Raw genomic sequence first — 16,766 nt, forward strand, 5'->3', positions numbered from 1 at the left:
ATGCACATGGCAAGCTGGTCATCTACACATGCTGTACGTTTGCAAAATACTATGGAGACTGGTAATCGGGAGGCTTACTAATACTGCCTATACTCTCCAATTAGCTTGAAGGGAATTTTACCTGACACTCTGATATACCCTCAACTTCAAAGGATTGTGACTGCAGTGCAGATATTGACACTACTCAAAGTTTTGTAACCATTGATGGTCTATGGCTGATAACAGGTGTTTTTGCCATTGATGTCGCATCACTGATGCTAAAAACACTGGCACCGCAGGTCCGATGGCCAAGGTCTGTGCATGCGCAGCATTTAGCCATCGATAGTTATATACTGATGCTTTTAAACCATCGACCATCAATGGCCATAACTATCTCTCACTCCTTGTCTTTCTGGCTTTGTGAAGCACCATCACAAATAATTAACTCTCCTATCCTCTCCTGCAGGCTTGCAATGCTTCCTGGGAAATGTAGTTTATCCAGCACTTGTAGTTCCACAGGTTTAACAGTCACAAAACATCAAATAGCAGGTCACTCTACTGGTGACCATCAACAGCTCTGCCAACGATTGTCGTTGGTTTTAAACTTTTGAACACAAACCATCAATGGTTTTGCACATGGACAGTCAGTGCCTGTTTAAAAAGCATTTGTGTTTCACCATCGGGCTCAGCCATCGATAATATACCATCTGTGGCTGATTAGAAGATCGAATGTGCGACCGATGGTCCATCTTTGTAGCTGCAGATTTAAGACGCCGCCTGTGGGCATCTCTGTAAAAATTCCTGCGGAGGCATCATTTGCGTATTTTCACAGAACCAATGCATACGGAATTGCAAACGCAACGGGATTAGCGCCCATCTCTGAATCAGGCCCAAAATAATGACTCTCAACAGATGTACACTGGATTATTCTTACCTGTACTAGCTGGATGTCATTGTCCAATGTATCTTTATTGTAATAATAGTGTTTAATCCACCTTGAGACAAAATGTTTCTGGAAAAATGAATCTCGATGTGATACAGAATGGACACCAAGATGAACTTCAGTAGAAGCATTACTTAGAGAAGGAAAGAAGAAATATAAAAATATTATGTATTTTCAGAATATGGTGTTACTGTACATTTCTCGTCACTCTGGGAACTTTTCTTTCCATTCCATATGCACCTTAATGCCCCCAGTAGTAGTGCCACTTATGCAGTGCCTCTTATGCAATACCCCCTGTTGTTGTGCACATTATGCCGTGCCCCCAGTAGTAGTGCCCCTTATGCAATACCCCTTGTTGTTGTGCACATTATGCAGTGCCCCCAGTAGTGCCCCTTATGCAGCGCCTCCAGTAGTAGTGCCCCTTATGCAATACCCCTTCTTGTTGTGCACATTATGCAGTGCCCCCAGTAGTAGTGCCCCTTATGCAGTGCCCCCAGTAGTAGTGCCCCTTATGCAATACCTCTTGTTGTTGTGCACATTATGCAGTGTCCCCAGTAGTGCCCCTTATGCAGCGCCTCCAGTAGTAGTGCCCCTTATGCAATACCCCTTCTTGTTGTGCACATTATGCAGTGCCCCCAGTAGTAGTGCCCCTTATGCAGTGCCCCCAGTAGTAGTGCCCCTTATGCAATACCTCTTGTTGTTGTGCACATTATGCAGTGTCCCCAGTAGTGCCCCTTATGCTGCACCTCCAGTAGAAGTGCCCCTTATGCAATACCCCCTGTTATAGTACACATTATGCAGTGCCCCCAGTAGTAGTGCCCCTCATGCAATGCTCCCTGTTGTAGTGCACATTATGCAGTGCCCCCTGTAGTGCCCCTTATACAGTGCCCCCAGTAGGGCCTCTTATACAGTGCCCCCTTTAGTGCCCCTTATGCAGGGCCTCCATTAGTGCCCCTTTTGCAGTGTCCCCAGTAGTGCCCCTTATACAGTGCCCCCAGTAGTGCTCCTTTTGCAGTTCCCCCAGTAGTGCCTCTTATGCAGTGCCCCAGTAGTGCCCCTTATACAGTTCCCCCAGTAGTGCCCCTTATGCAGTGCCCCCAGTAGTGCCCCTTATACAGTGCCCCCAGTAGTACCCCTTATACAGTGCCCCCAGTAGTAGTGCTCCATACATATAAAACATACAGCCACACATAATTATACTTACCTGAACCCTCGCTCCTGCCTCTGCCTATGTCCGCTCCTCCGGTCCCCCCCGGCACTATGGGAGAAATGTCATGACGTCTCTTCCTTCACCCACTGTAGGAGCCGGAAGGTGGAGCTCATGAGTGAGCTCCAGCCCAGCTCCGGCCCTGGGTGCAGCAGCCAATAAGAGTCTGTCTGACCCTTATTGGCTGTAGTGCTAAAACAACTTTTATGGGTAAATTTACTAAGATTCGAGATGGTCCCGATTTTCAAAGTGATTTAACTCGCTGGAATTCACCAAAATTCAGGTTATTTAATCCCTTTTCTTTTACCAAATTTACCAACAGGCGATTTGAAGCTAAACGAGTTTGCCGATGGTGAAGCAGAACGAGATCTCTTTCCCAAGTAACTCGTTTTGCAGGAGATTAATCACCCGAGATTGCAATATTTTCTCTCTGCAAATCTCTCCAGACCTAGCAGCCAGCACATATCAGAGAGGGTGTGGTATAAGAGATAGACAAAAATTAGTTAGACAATGTCTAGATCTACCCCAGTTGTTAGACAGTCAATAGATCGACAGGTACAAAAGGTCGACAGGTACAAAAGGTCGACACACTAAAGGTCGACATGTTAGACGGTCGACAGGTACAAATGGTCGACAGGGTCAAACGGTCGACATGGAAAAGGTCGACACGTGGACTTGTCATCGTTAAGTATTTTTTTGGAAGTACCTGTAAAAAAAGATCCAATACTCACCTCTCTGACACAAGACGTTCTCCGTAGAAATCCAATACGGGCCCCTGATAGAGTGTAACAGCATGCTTCTGCATGGTGTTACACTGCGGTACTGTCTGCTCGTGGGAACGAGCAGACTTCACTCGTGGGCCACCGGCCAATCAGCGGCGGCTTACATTAGCGGCCGCTCATTGGCTAAGCCCACGTGGGTCCCAGCCAATGATTGGCCGCTAATGTAAGCCGCCGCTGATTGGCCGGCGGCACGCGACCGAAGTCTGCTCGTTCCCACGAGCAGACAGTAGCGCAGAGAAAGAGCATGTAGTAATATGCTGTTACGCTGTATCGGTGCCCATCCAAAATTCTGCGGAGAACATCGTGGGACAGAAAGGTGAGTATTGAATCTTTTTTACAGGTTATTCCCTTTGGATACTTTACGATCACAAGTGGACGTGAACATCTGGAACCAGGTGAGTATTTATGTGTATGTATGTATGTATGTATGATTGTATGTATGTATGTAATAAAGCTTTACTTTACAGGTGTGTTGTGTGTTTATTTAACCATTTCATTACAGGTGAAGTACAGGTACCAGTGGGCCCTTAATGCCCCGCATGCTGGTACTTGTGGTTCTAGATGTACCAGCTTGCGATGGAGGCTGGCTGGGACCTGTAGTTCCACTGTAATGACAATGATGAACAATCTTAATTTTACACAACACAAAACACAATCAACCCGCCACCCACCACCCAGGGGTGGCGGGGATAGCCCTGGGCTATCAGCCTAGGCAGGGGGGTGCCCTGGAGAAGGTGATCCCTTTATTGGGGGGGGGTCAGCAGCTCCTCAGAGATGCCTGGCCTGGGCTGACTAATGGTCAGGGCTGATGCTGCGGCTGGAGGGCCCGCTCGGGCTGCAGGCTATTCCAACCTTGCTGTATATTTACTACTGCACCTATTGGACTGAGCAGGCACCCGGTAATTTTATTTGGAGCCTCCACTGACTATTCACAATGCTTTTGCAAAAGAGGGATTGTTCTATATCTCTGGTGTTTTACTCATTCTACATAATTTCTTCTTAAAACTATAGCCCTCATTCAGAGCCACTCTCAAAAAGCGAGCGCTCGCTCTGAATGAGGGCAGCCGCTTTTTTTTAAAAGCCAGCCTCCTGGCCGTTCGCAAAGCTGCCTTAGCGAGCGGCCAGGTGATGGTCGCAACCATTGCGACCATCGGGCTTGTGACCAGACCCTTGCAGTAGGGTCTCATCTGCCGCAAGCCCCAGTGAGCTTCCTGCTCTAATAGGGCCGCCCCTAAATGGCAGGCGTTCCTTCGGGAACGTCTCCATTCGGCCAGCCACCCCCCCGACCCGCCTACAAAAGGGGGCGAGCTGTCGATCAACATTGACAGCCACCCCGTTTGTAGCGATCCCGGAGCGAGTGAATTTCTCAGTCGCTTCGGGGCTTGCGCGCGCACTGCCCAACAAGCGACCCACTTGCGAGCGGGTCTGAATGAGGGCCTATATTATAACCATATGTTTGTGTTTGTTATAACATTTAGATTGCATATTATGTTTATTAAACTTGTTATGTAAATTTTTGTATAGATCGCTCACACAGTATTTATTTATTATTAATTGATACATTTATATATGTTGGTTTTCCTTTTTTTTGTTTAATTTACATTACATTTATGCGCCGTTTTTTCTAGAAAATAGCTTTTAGGTTTGTTTCTCTTGGAAGCGGCGCATGCGCAGAACTGTTTACAGCTGCGGTGATACAGGAGCAGACAAGGAAAAGTATCTATATTACTTAAAACTGTCATCACAAAAATGCCAGCTTTTCAGAAGAGATACTTATGGAGAGCAGGAATGATGAATTCCTCCAGTAATTAGGTAGAACTCAGGGCCTGATTCAGAGCTGCTCGCTGTTTGCGAGCGCTCGCTCTGAATCAGGGCGTTTTTTTTTTTTTCCTCCTGCCCGCTCGCAAAGCTATGGGTGGATTATCACGACCATCGGCAATGCGAGTAGACCCTAAGGTAGGGTCTCAGCACTTGCAATGCCGAGTGGACTTCCTGCTCTAATACAGCAGGAAGTCCACTACTGACATCACGAGTGATGTCAGTAGGGCCGCCCACAAACAGCAGGCGTTCCTTCGGGAATGCCTCCGTTTGTGCAGCCACCCCCCTATCCACCTACAAAATGGGGCGAGCTGTCGATCAACATCGACAGCCACCCCGTTTTGTTGCGAGCCCCGGAGCGAGTGAAGTTCTCACTCGCTATGGGGCTCGCGCATGCGCGTGCACACTGGGCCACCATTGACCCACTTGCGAGCGCTATGTGCTTGCGAGCGGGTCTGAATCAGGCCCTCAATGCGATTTCTAAACCTAATTTTATGTGATAATGAATAGACCCCATATTAACAAAAGTACCTGTAAGTTAAGTATAAAGCTGAAGCAGGCATGGTTGTACTGTAATAATTACAAGTATAGTAGGTATACTAAATGGGTACCTGACCGTTTCTATTTTATGTTGCAAGCAAATAAAAACAAATACAGTTACACAACTCATTTCCCTTCCTGCAGAGTCCGGGGCTGGTTTTACATTATGGCACACTGATCCGTGCAGTGCTTTGAATCCGCTGCTGACTTTCAGCAGATTCATAATTCTATTTGGCTGCGGAGTCTATCGTAAAGGGGGCAATCTGGCTGAAATCGCACACAGAAGAAACGGATGAGTATCACCAATGGATCTACATAGACAGTACAATATGCTGCTTAGTAAATTTGTGATTTTGAGTCCAAAACGTTCCAGTGCAAAGCACTGGGGAGGGGGTGCTGTGAGCCCCTTCAGCCTGGCACATTCAGTGTGATCGCTCCTCCCCACAGGCAGAGGAGAGGAGACTGCTGCTGCTCAGAGGCAGCAATATTCCTGGTCTCCCACTGCAGCCCAGCCCAGCACACAGCAGCACAGGCTAATGATTGCTGTTTTAAATGTACCCCCTTATGTACCTCATTTACAGCTAGGAGCAAACACAGCTACATCGTGCACACAAATAATAGATAACTTTGGTTTTACACTGCAATTTAGAGGTGAGCCACTATGCGTCCCCTACCAACTATACATTTGGTGCACATTTTAGATTTGCTCTCCAACATGTCTGCACCTTCTAGCTGGCTTTCCTAATAACTCTGAATTAGTACTGAAAGGTGTAACTATTATACTATACAATGAGTTGTAAAAGCTGCTAGAAACAGCTGTTCTGCAGTGTGTGTTAATATTCAAATATTATTCCTGTTTTTTAGTGGGATTCTGGGCACATGTAATATATTCCTGTGCTTGCTATAGTTGGTAACAGAAGTACTCCTGCACAGTGAGGTCACTAGGATTGGTGTTACCCAGTGCGACCACCCACCCAGTCATCCCCACTTCTGCATTCTTTGTGTACGCCTTCGGTGCGCACTTGAAAGGGGGTGTGTCCTCATGCTTACGAAGCCACGCCTACTGTTCAATGCTGTTTTGAGGGCATAACCGCATGACACGCCCCCGTTCATGTCATGCTAGCGGCTTGCCCAGTGCATTGGGAGCTGCTGGGCATCCCCCCAACCTCTCAGGGCATAGTAGAGCAGCTCTGCTATTTTGGTGTCACCCCCTCAGATGGTGACAGTGGGGTCCGCACCCTTCTAATGACACCACTGCTCTTGCATACCCCTGTGAAAAATGTGATGCACTTATTGGTAATATTAATCTTCTAACTAATAAATACTTACATTGCACAGTGAGCTGCTGTTAGCACCCAGTTATCTTTTATTAAAGTTCCTCCACACAATGATCTCTCAGTTTTCAATCGAGCCATGTACGGTCTAGAATGAGGAGCAGCTTCTCTCCCACCTATGATTTTAACACATTCACCTGCAAAGAGATAAAAAAAAAAAACCGTACAGGAATAACATAAGATGCAAAGTAGCCAGAGTAATTTTTTTCCCCTGAAAATTATGGTAACTAGGGGCTTACATGAAAGTGGGCGGGATGTACTAAGAGCAGAAATGCGGTAAACCCCCCCGAAAATTAGGTTTTAAAATCAACATTGAAGTGTTCTTGGGGCTAAATCACACATTTACTAAAAACCTAATTAAAGATTGTCGATGTTGATCGATTTTGATTGATATTTAAACTGGAAACTGTTGGCACAATCAGAGAGATTACTGGAACCCTCGCCACGAGGTAACAATAGAACAAACAAAGAAGCGCTGGATCCAGATAACAATTTAATAAGTTATAATAACACAATTGAAAACCACAATTAAAATACATTATAACTACACACAGCCAGAAATTCAATTAAAATGCAAAAATACATGTATAGCAACCATATATCGATTCAATTACAACAGTAATGAATTGATTATTTCAGTGTTGCTAGTACCAGTCCATATGTAGAAATCAATACTGTAATTAGTCCATTAATGATTTCGGGGTAAATTTAAGTGAGAGTTTTTAGAAGTAGAGATGTTGCAAATAGCAACCAATTAGATTCTAGCTATTATCTTCTAGAAGGTGCTAGTTAAATGTTAAGCATGCCTCCCAACTGTCCCGCTTTGGGCAGGACAGTCCCGTTTTTCGCCCACTCGCGATAAGCTCGTCCCTTGCCGCTAGGCCCTGCCACCTTTTTTGGTCGCGCTCGATATGCCCCACTTTTATATTCACTAATGTTGGGAGGTATGGTTAAGTACAATCTGATTGGTTGCAATGGGCAACATCTCCACTTCAAAAAACTCACTTTAGTAAATAGATTATTTTTAAAAAGCAAATTGTAGATAGGCCCAGTTCACACAGAGGCCCTGATGCAGAGCCGCTCACGAGCGCTTAGGAACGCCTGGCATTTGTTGGGAGGTCTTACTGACATCACTACTGATGTCAGTAGTGGACTCCTTGCTCTATTAGAGTAGGAAGTCCACTCGGCCTTGCGGCAGCCAAGACCCGATTGTAGGGTCTCGTCGCAAGGCTGATGGTCGCGATTATCGTGATGGTCTCCTGGCTGCTTGCACAAGCTGTGGGTGGTCTCCCACAGCTTAGAGAGTGGCTGAAGAAAATTAAATAAATAAAAACCGCCCACAAACCCAGCGAGCGGGTCTCAATCAGGGCCAGAGTCCAACAATGTATTAGTAGAAGCTGTTAGTAATTAGCTTGTTAGTATTACTTATGGACTGGTTAATTTGTTGATGTCCCAGTAAATAAATACACACTGCTGTAATCCTCACCTCCTGGCTGCTGGAGATCCTATTATGCAATGCCACAAGAGGGCAGCGTAGTACCATAAATACATAAACAGGTCCTTATTCTTACCTCCCAGCTGCTTGATAACAGAGCCCACATCTTAGGGAGAACAGTCCCATGTGCAAATTAGCAATCAGCTTATGTTTGCAGTATAAACTGCTGAACGTGGGGACCCAGTCTCCGTTTCACAGACTCAGCTGCTCCACTCACAGCCAGCCAGCTTCCCACTTATAGGCAGTTTTACTACAACTCCAGAAACGTGGTCCCCGGCTGCACCAATCTCTAGGTTGTGTGGCTGGATGCAAAAATGTGCTGAACAGCGTCCGCAGATGTGACTTCACGCTTTCTCCCCCTTTTCCGATCAGTGGCTTCGTCAGAATATATGTACATTTCTGCATTTTAATTGCATCACTTGCCACGTGAAGTTATAATCTGTTTATTCTATTATTTGCAAAACAAGTTTAATAACTTATATATACTGTACATTTCATGGTTCTATCCAGTGGTTAAAATGGGACAGAAGGGCTGTGTGGGGTCCTGAGGACCGAGTTTGAGAACCACTGTTCTAGAAGATAATTGCTTGAATCTGACTGGTTGCTATGGGCAACATCTTTTCTAAAACTCACTTCTAAAAACTAGTAAATGTACCCCCTAATCTCTCAGAGAGGGAAAAGATTAGGAGGACTACATCCCTCTTCTCAACCACTAGACTCTGTGATTCCTGTGATTCTTGTTCTTGCCAAGAAACGTTATTCTATTTCTGCTCTCCTGGATTCTGGTTCTGCTGAGAACTTTATAACACAAAGCTATGTCATCAAGCATCATATACCCACTGTGACTTTGTCTCATCCAATATCACTGTCAGCTGTGGACGACAGTCTGATTCCTCCTGGCTCCATCACTGACTGCACATCAACTGTTAAACTCCAGGTAGGAGCATTACACTCCAAAGAAATATCGTTTTTTGTCATTCCTAAAGCCACCCATGCTTTTGTACTCAGACTTCCTTGGCTGCAGAAACACAACACCCAGATTGAGTGTTCTACCATGCATATCCTGTCTTGGGGTAAGAACTGTGTTAAAGCATGTCTGGAGAAAGTGGTCCCCATCCGGGTTTCTGATACTGCACTGGCTAAGAATCTACCATCCCAATAACATCTTTATATGGACGTTTTCAGTAAACAGGGGGCTGACATTTTGCCTCCTCACAGGGAATGGGATTGTCCCATAGAATTGGTACCTGGAAAAACACCTCCCTGGGGTCGTATCTATCCATTATCCGTGCCTGAAACTAAATCTATGTCTGAGTACATTCAAGAAATCTTGACAATGGATTTATTTGTCCATCATCCTCTCCTGCCGGCGCTAAGTTTTTCTTTGTAAAAAAAAAAAAAGATGGTGGACATCGCCCCTGCATTGATTATAAGGGGCTCAATGAAATCACCATCAAAAATCATTACCCATTACCATTAATCACAGAGCTCTTTGATAAAGTGAAAGGATCTACTATCTTCATGAAATTGGATTTAAGGGGTGCATACAATTTTATCCGCATTCACCTGGGTGATGAATGGAAGATGGAGTTTTATACTAGAGATGGGCGCTATGAATACCTCATCATGCCCTTTTGGTCTGAACAATGCCCCAGCCGTATTTCAACATTTCGTGAACGAAATATTCCGTGACCTTCTGTACCACTTGGTGGTTGTGTATTTGGATGCTAACCAGCTCTACTGTAAGATTGAAAAGTATGTGTTTGAAGTATGGACATTCCTTTTTTAGGGTACATTATTTCAGGTACTGGCCTCAAGATGGATCCCGAAAAAGTTCAAGCAGTACTTTCCTGGTCTGAACCCAATTCTTTAAAAGCCATTCAAAGATTCCTGGGTTTCGCTAACTACTATAGGAAATATATTAGAGGATTTTCTACATTGACAGCTCCTATCTCTGCATTAACCCGTAAGGGTGCCAACCCAACGCAGTGGTGCCCAGAAGCAAAGTCGGCCTTCCAGCTACTAAAACAATCTTTCATCCTTGAGGTGGACGCTTCCTCTGAAGAAGTAGGGGTGGTGTTATCACAGAGATCTGAAGAAAAATTACACCCATGTGGATTTTTCTCCAAAGAAATTCTTGCCTGCCGATAAGAACTATCCCATTGGTGAGAAATAACTTTTAGCCATCAAATTAGCTTTTGAAGAATGGCATTACCTGCTGGAAGGTGCCCATTTCCCAATATCTGTATTTACCGACCACAAAAATCTTCTGTTCCTAAAGACTGCCCAATGCCTCACACCAAGACAAGCCTGGTGGGCATTGTTCTTTTCCCGATTTGATTTAAAATTTCCTTCCATCCTGGCTCTTGCAATTGTAAGGCGGACGCCTTATCTCAGTCCATGAACCCCAAGGACAACTCAGAAGTTCCTGAACAGTATCCAATGTTAAAGCCTACTGTGTTTGCTGCTACTGATGTGCTTACATCTCCTCTAGGGAAAACTTTCTTCTCTCCTGAACTTCGAAAACAACTACTATTATCGGCTCATGCCTCCAAGTTCTCCAGCCATACAGGCGTTAAGACATTGGAACTTATCAAAAGATCCTATTGGTGGCCTTCTATGCATTCTGATGTACAATAGTTCGTATTTTCTTGCTTTCAGTATGCCCAGCATAAAATTTCTCGGCAGCTTCCTGTTGGGCCTTAACAGCCTCTAATATTCAAAGAAGAGAAGGAACTGGGCGCTTCAGTGTTAGTCTGTCATAGAGTAAAGAACTGCAGCTCAACAAATGGGAGTGGCAAACCCCTGACAAATGTAGAAACAAAGGAAAAAAATTGGGAGCACTGTACAGCCAGTATAAATATGTTTAATGTCTAAAATACAAGGGATAAAAAAAAATCAAGAAAAAACCATCCAGCGCTAATAGAACTGAACTAAATGCGCCCAATTGAGTGACAGCCTGAGCCTTCCTGTATCACCTGACTCGGTTCAGCCTATCCTGGGGAACCCAAGGGTATAAATCCCAGCTGCTGACTCTACCTAATTGCCAGTACAATGCATACTTGCTGACATTCAGCTCCCTCCTTCTGGGAGGGTGCTGAATGCCTGCATACAGCGGGGTGTGTGACCGGGCAATGACTCCATCTTGGGGGTGGGGCCAGGGCCATGACCGCACGGTCGTGTCATCATGGCCCTGCCACCTCTTCACAATGCCGAAAATAAAGACAATACATGGAAATACATATGTGTCCTGCTGTGAGGTTATGGTTTTGTTGTGGGCCCGGGGTGGTCTAAGGAGCAGACACTGAAGCAGATTTAAAAATAAACGTGGAGATTTTAATGAGTGGCTTAACAGATATGTGGCAAAACAAAACTTCCGGGTATAGCACTAAAGTGCACTTGAGAAACTGTAGTGAAGCAATGGGAAAAAGTCCAGTTAATGATAACAGAAGGTAGTAGACTATTCCAGGGTCTGTGAGGCTGAAATGAATTGCAGGTTGAAATGAATTGCAGGCTGAAATGAGTTTGCAGACTGAAGTGAATTGCAGGCTGAGGTGAATGGCAGGCTGAAGTGAATTGCAGGCTGAAGTGAGTTGCAGGCTGAGGTGAATGGCAGGCTGAAGTGAATTCAAGGCTGAAATTAAATAATGTCCAGGGAAAATGCAGGTGGAGGCAAGGTGCAGGGTAAACAGCTGACACAGGTACTCAGGCAATGGGAGAGGCAATAGGAGGAGACAGGGGAATTCAGTAGGGTTAGGAGCAGGTTATGAGAAGCAGGCTTAGGCAGAAATCCAACAGGCAGGCGGACAAGCTCAGGAACTCTCTCTCAGCTTGCGTTGAGAAACACGTTGCGCTGGCAACTAAAGGAAGCTCTGAACTCCCCTAAGTACCAAGTGCTCGGCCGTGACTGGACAGAGAGTGAGCATGTGACACGCCAAGATTGGCCGACTAGGTCACATGGCTGAAAGCAAGATGGGGGCGCCCATGCCAGAGCGAAATGGAAGCACCGCCAGGCCTAACCAGCACAGAGTGACAGTATGCCCAAACAGGACCACGCACAGTCAATGCTCCCCACCAGGCACCAGCACCACCGCCAGATGCCCCCCGCCACAGCATCCTCACAGGTATCACCCACCGACCACCATGCCGAGAAACCAAACCCTGGTTGTGACACCTGCTACATCTTTGCTCCATATGCCATGTAGCACGCCCTGCTAGTCGCGCTGTGTCATGACGTATTGAGTCACTTCGTAATGTACTGAAGCGCTGGAAAAGCCGGAGAGTCTAATACAACTTTCTCTCCACCAGATGTCACTTTTCCTAAACTGCTCTGCGGATGCGTAAAAAAAGACAATGGGACGTCTGTAGTACCGCCCACTGATTGGCTGCCTGAACCTATCATTTGGTACGCTATAGTTGTCATGGATCGAGAGCTGTAATTGAGTGTGTAATAAAGGAATAAATCATTCAGTGTGCACTTTTGAAAAACAATTTATAAATGTGTTCTGCCATCATTATTATAGTATATTATGCTAGATACCCGTATCAGCACAATAACACCTCATATTAGAAAAGTCAGCGCTGTGCACATTGTTCTGCAGTGATGTGCTGCACTCACACAGTGAAATTAGTAGTGGGGCCTGAGCAGTGCTGTATGACATTATCACTGAACTACAAATCTCAGCCCAGAAAGAGGTGTCTTTGAATTACAAACTGCTTGTGCACAAGTGTGCCATATAAAAAGCATGAGCAGTTTGTAATTCAGTTTGTAATGTGATAATTTCATACGACGCTGCTCAGGCCCCACTAATTTCCAAGGCATGTCATCACTGTGTGAGTGCTGCACACCACTGTCTACAGTGCCGTAATCATATGGGAAGTCTTTCATAAAATAGCCCGCCGTGCAGAATTACTACAGTCCTGTATACTGTATTAAAGACACTGCTTACACTGTTCAGTACTGTATGTGATTGACCTGTCTGTCAGGGCTTACTGTACTATTGTATTCTGTTGTGCCATATCTATCCACTGCTGTATTATTCACCACTGTAGTTTTAATTAGTGGAATACTGGCCACCCAGTGGTGAAGCTGTGTATTACATGCCATGGATATTGGAGAGGGGGAGAGGGCTTCGACTGCACACCCTAATTTCAAACATAATAAGAGGTGCTACCATGCTGAGACTTTTAGTACAATACAAGGGACAAAGAACATAGGTGCACACTCTGAGTACTAAGAACAATGATAGTCAAAATAATCCTGATAAACTTTACAATTAAAATGGAGTATAAGTGAGGTTCTTAGTACAAGTTTGGCCAAAATTGTTTGCCCATCCACCATGTCAAGGTGAACCCCATAAGATGGGTCCCTAACATCCCTAATACTAAAATATTTTGTCAGTTTATACAGGACTTACCTTATGAAAGGTAAGTCTTGGATAAATTAACATAATGTGACCGCCACAGGGGCCATCGGCAACACTATAGCTGAGTATATCTGTACAATGATAAATGAAGAGTGACTGGCAAGATACCCACTGCATTAATAAAGAAGTTTGCTGCCCTTGAAAGTGCCAGGTGGGGCAGTCATCTGGGGAGCACTACATAGGTTACAGTGGGCAGGATGAGCCATTCATAGAAGTGTAAAATGCAGTGGGTAATTACAGAGAAAAGAAAAGACAAGGTAGGTCAAAGTGGACAGAGGAGGAAACTGCCAGACTACCACAGGCAGAGATACGCGTTAGGATATCCTATATTCTCACCATCCACAGTCTACCACATAGCAGGACTGCTCAGACCCCCACGAGCTGTCTCTGTCCAGCCCGACCGGCTTTCAATCAGCCACCACTTTCCTTGAATCAAGGGACTGCTCAGACTTTTGCGAGCTACATCTATCTAGCCCGACTGGCTAATCCGTCAGCCACTGCATCCCCTATACCCAGGGTGAGCTGCCTCGCATTGGCTTCACCCGTCCTGCTCACGGTATGACCAGGAAGAGCGAGGACTGCATTTCATGCTCCACTACCTACGGACCAGCTCAGGCTGAGCATTACCCTTCCACCGCTGCCTTCCTTCCTAAGGCCACCTTAGAGTGGCATTCCGGACACTGCCTGCCACAAGAGGACGGGACCAGGAGGAATACTGACTGATTGACATCGAGACCAGTCCGGTCATTTTCATTCGTCAGCTAAGTACTGGATCTATTATCCATTAATATTACAGTCATCTCATTCATCTGGGTTAACCCTCGTCTCTATTTTTTTACACACTGGAACACTTTTTTTCTCTACAGTGCAAGAACATTAGTGAGGATAGCACTGGTTCACAGAATTTTCACTAACCTACCACTATTTTCTGGAATCGAAATCATCTTTTTATGATTGGACACTCATGATCCTATACAGGTCACTTACAACAGCCTTAATACCTTCTAACCACGGACATTACTCATATGCTAACATTGCTGCTGTTCATTCACTTAATTGTATTAGACTTAGCTTCTATCTGTACATATGTGCAATATATTTTATGTTCTCTTATATGTGATTTTTATTTTTATACTTATGAATTGCTATTAAATGTTTTATGATCTCTATCAGCGCTCCCTTCTTTTCTATTCCTCTTTATCATAGGGGCTAGCCACCCCTTAGGTGTAGCTGCTTATAGATTTCATTTTTTTTAGACCACAGCGCCCGGTTTCCTGTATTGTATATTGAAAGTGGATAGAGATACTGGATAAGTGGGATTGGGAAGAAGGGGGACAGCGGAGGGATGGTAGACTAGGGAATCCATGATGTGGCAGTAAGGAGAGACGTGCAAAACAGTCTAAAAGTATGTACAATGGATTAATAGCACAGATGCCATACTTCAAAATGTATGAAGACAGAATGCAGGAATAATAGACATTAACCACTTGGCTGGCATTAATGTATGAGATGCGGCCGCAGCCAGGAGTGCGTTACCTGGCCAGCTTTGCATCTCATGCGTTAATGCTGCATGTCTGGATCCCCCTTATGTAATAGAGGAAATCTGTTCTGCATGGATTTCCTCCTCAGGTCCCCTGGGAGTGATGTGGCAGTCTGTGACCGCGGCAGGGACTGAAGGGGATCTATACACAACCCTAATGCAATCCCTTCACTTCTCCTTCAGCACTACTGTCCATGCGTGGTCTGAGTGGAGAGTGCCAGGGAGGGTTGTTAGGGATCTAGAGGCGCTTTAAGAGAGGAGGGGACCCATGTGCAGGCACCGATCAGGCCCCCTCCTCTCCGCCAGTGCAGTAGACTCTTGCATTGTGCTAAAGTCTGTTGCGCATGCGCAGGTCTCCGGGAACATAGCGTCCACGCCACATTCACGGGATATCTCTACTGGGCATGCGCAAATCACCAGAGGAATAGCCGCTATTTTCCCAGTGAGTTCTGCAGAGCTGCAGCCAGCACTGAGCCGATGAAGAGGTAAGTATATTTAACTAAGTGCAGGGTGTGCGGTCTGTGGGCTCCCATTATAAATACACCCCTGTACGGATTCCTCTCCAGGTACTTTTTGCTACCGGTACTTTGAGATAGTGTTAGCTACCAGGTCCAGTCTCAGATACATTTAAATTTATAGAATCCCTTGAATGTATCTTTCGAAAAAGGTGTTTTGGGGGGATATCCTGAAAATGTTAGTAAATACTAAATAGGCCTAATAGAAACAAATTCATATACTCTATATTAATGTTTTTGTGCATGTGTATAGATAGATAGATATGAGATGGAATCATTATGTAATACCGATAGATGGGATCCAGGTGGTGAGAATCCCGGCGCCTCGATCCCAACAGGGTTAACCTACTGACATTTGGTGGTCGGTATGCTAAGCCTCCCACTCTACCTATCCTAACCCTTCCTCCGTGGTTTCTGAACCTAACCTCCCCCCTAGTGCCTAAACCTAACCTCCCCCTCCCCACATCCTAAAAATAACCCTCCCCCTAGTGCCTAACCCTTACCCCTAAACCTAACCCTCCCAGTGGTTGGGATTCTGGCTTTTGGTATTCTGGCGCCGTAAGCGTCGGCATCTAGACCGCCAGGATGCCGAACGCATACCTATGAGATAGATATGCACCATATTTATTTTTCATTTTTTTTAGGGGTGGTCACCAAATTATAACTTGCGTTGGGGATGAACTTACGCCACTGGCCCACCGACATCACTCCCAATATCACGCCCCAGAATGCCGTGTGAATGGCACTCCAGGGTGCATGAAGTCAAATTTGCGAGGCTTGCAGCCCCTGTAAAGGGACCCCACTTTACTGCAAATCCCTACCGTATTATTGCAAGCTTAAATGCATTGATCAATTCATGAATTTGTGAACCAAAACCCCGCTGTTTATTACTATTGTTAGTTATTATGGTGAGTGCAGAGCTCCTGTGATTTCTATTTAAAAAATGTGGTCACATACCATGTTGAACCTCAAATCTAGGAATGGTGAGTGCCATGGAATAGTCCTTTTTTTAATTAATATATATATATCTATATATATATATATCTATATATATATGAGACCCGTGGAGGACATGGAGAAGTTTTTTGGAGGTAAAGTCAGGAGAAACTAAAGTGGAGGGGATATCTAGTAACAAGGAATTCCTTTATTTTGAAGAACCACTAAAATTCCACTTGTCAATCACGCAG

General features: G+C 45.2%; 1 protein-coding gene across 1 annotated transcript in view; it reads right to left on the reverse strand.

The window, feature by feature from the left end:
• The window catches only part of LOC148527159 (granzyme A-like), a 72,879-nt gene that overhangs the window by 28,518 nt on the left and 27,595 nt on the right, over positions 1 to 16,766 (reverse strand). Inside the window, exons 3-4 of the mRNA XM_088469451.1 lie at positions 6,599 to 6,740; positions 914 to 1,055 (exon numbers count right to left, since the gene is read on the reverse strand). Coding sequence (XP_088325577.1) covers positions 914 to 1,055; positions 6,599 to 6,740 — 284 coding nt within the window. The remainder of the gene's footprint in view (positions 1 to 913; positions 1,056 to 6,598; positions 6,741 to 16,766) is intronic.

The sequence above is a fragment of the Taudactylus pleione genome, unplaced genomic scaffold, assembly GCF_031769625.1.
Source record: "Taudactylus pleione unplaced genomic scaffold, aTauple2 ptg000092l, whole genome shotgun sequence".
Lineage (NCBI taxonomy): Eukaryota > Metazoa > Chordata > Amphibia > Anura > Myobatrachidae > Taudactylus > Taudactylus pleione.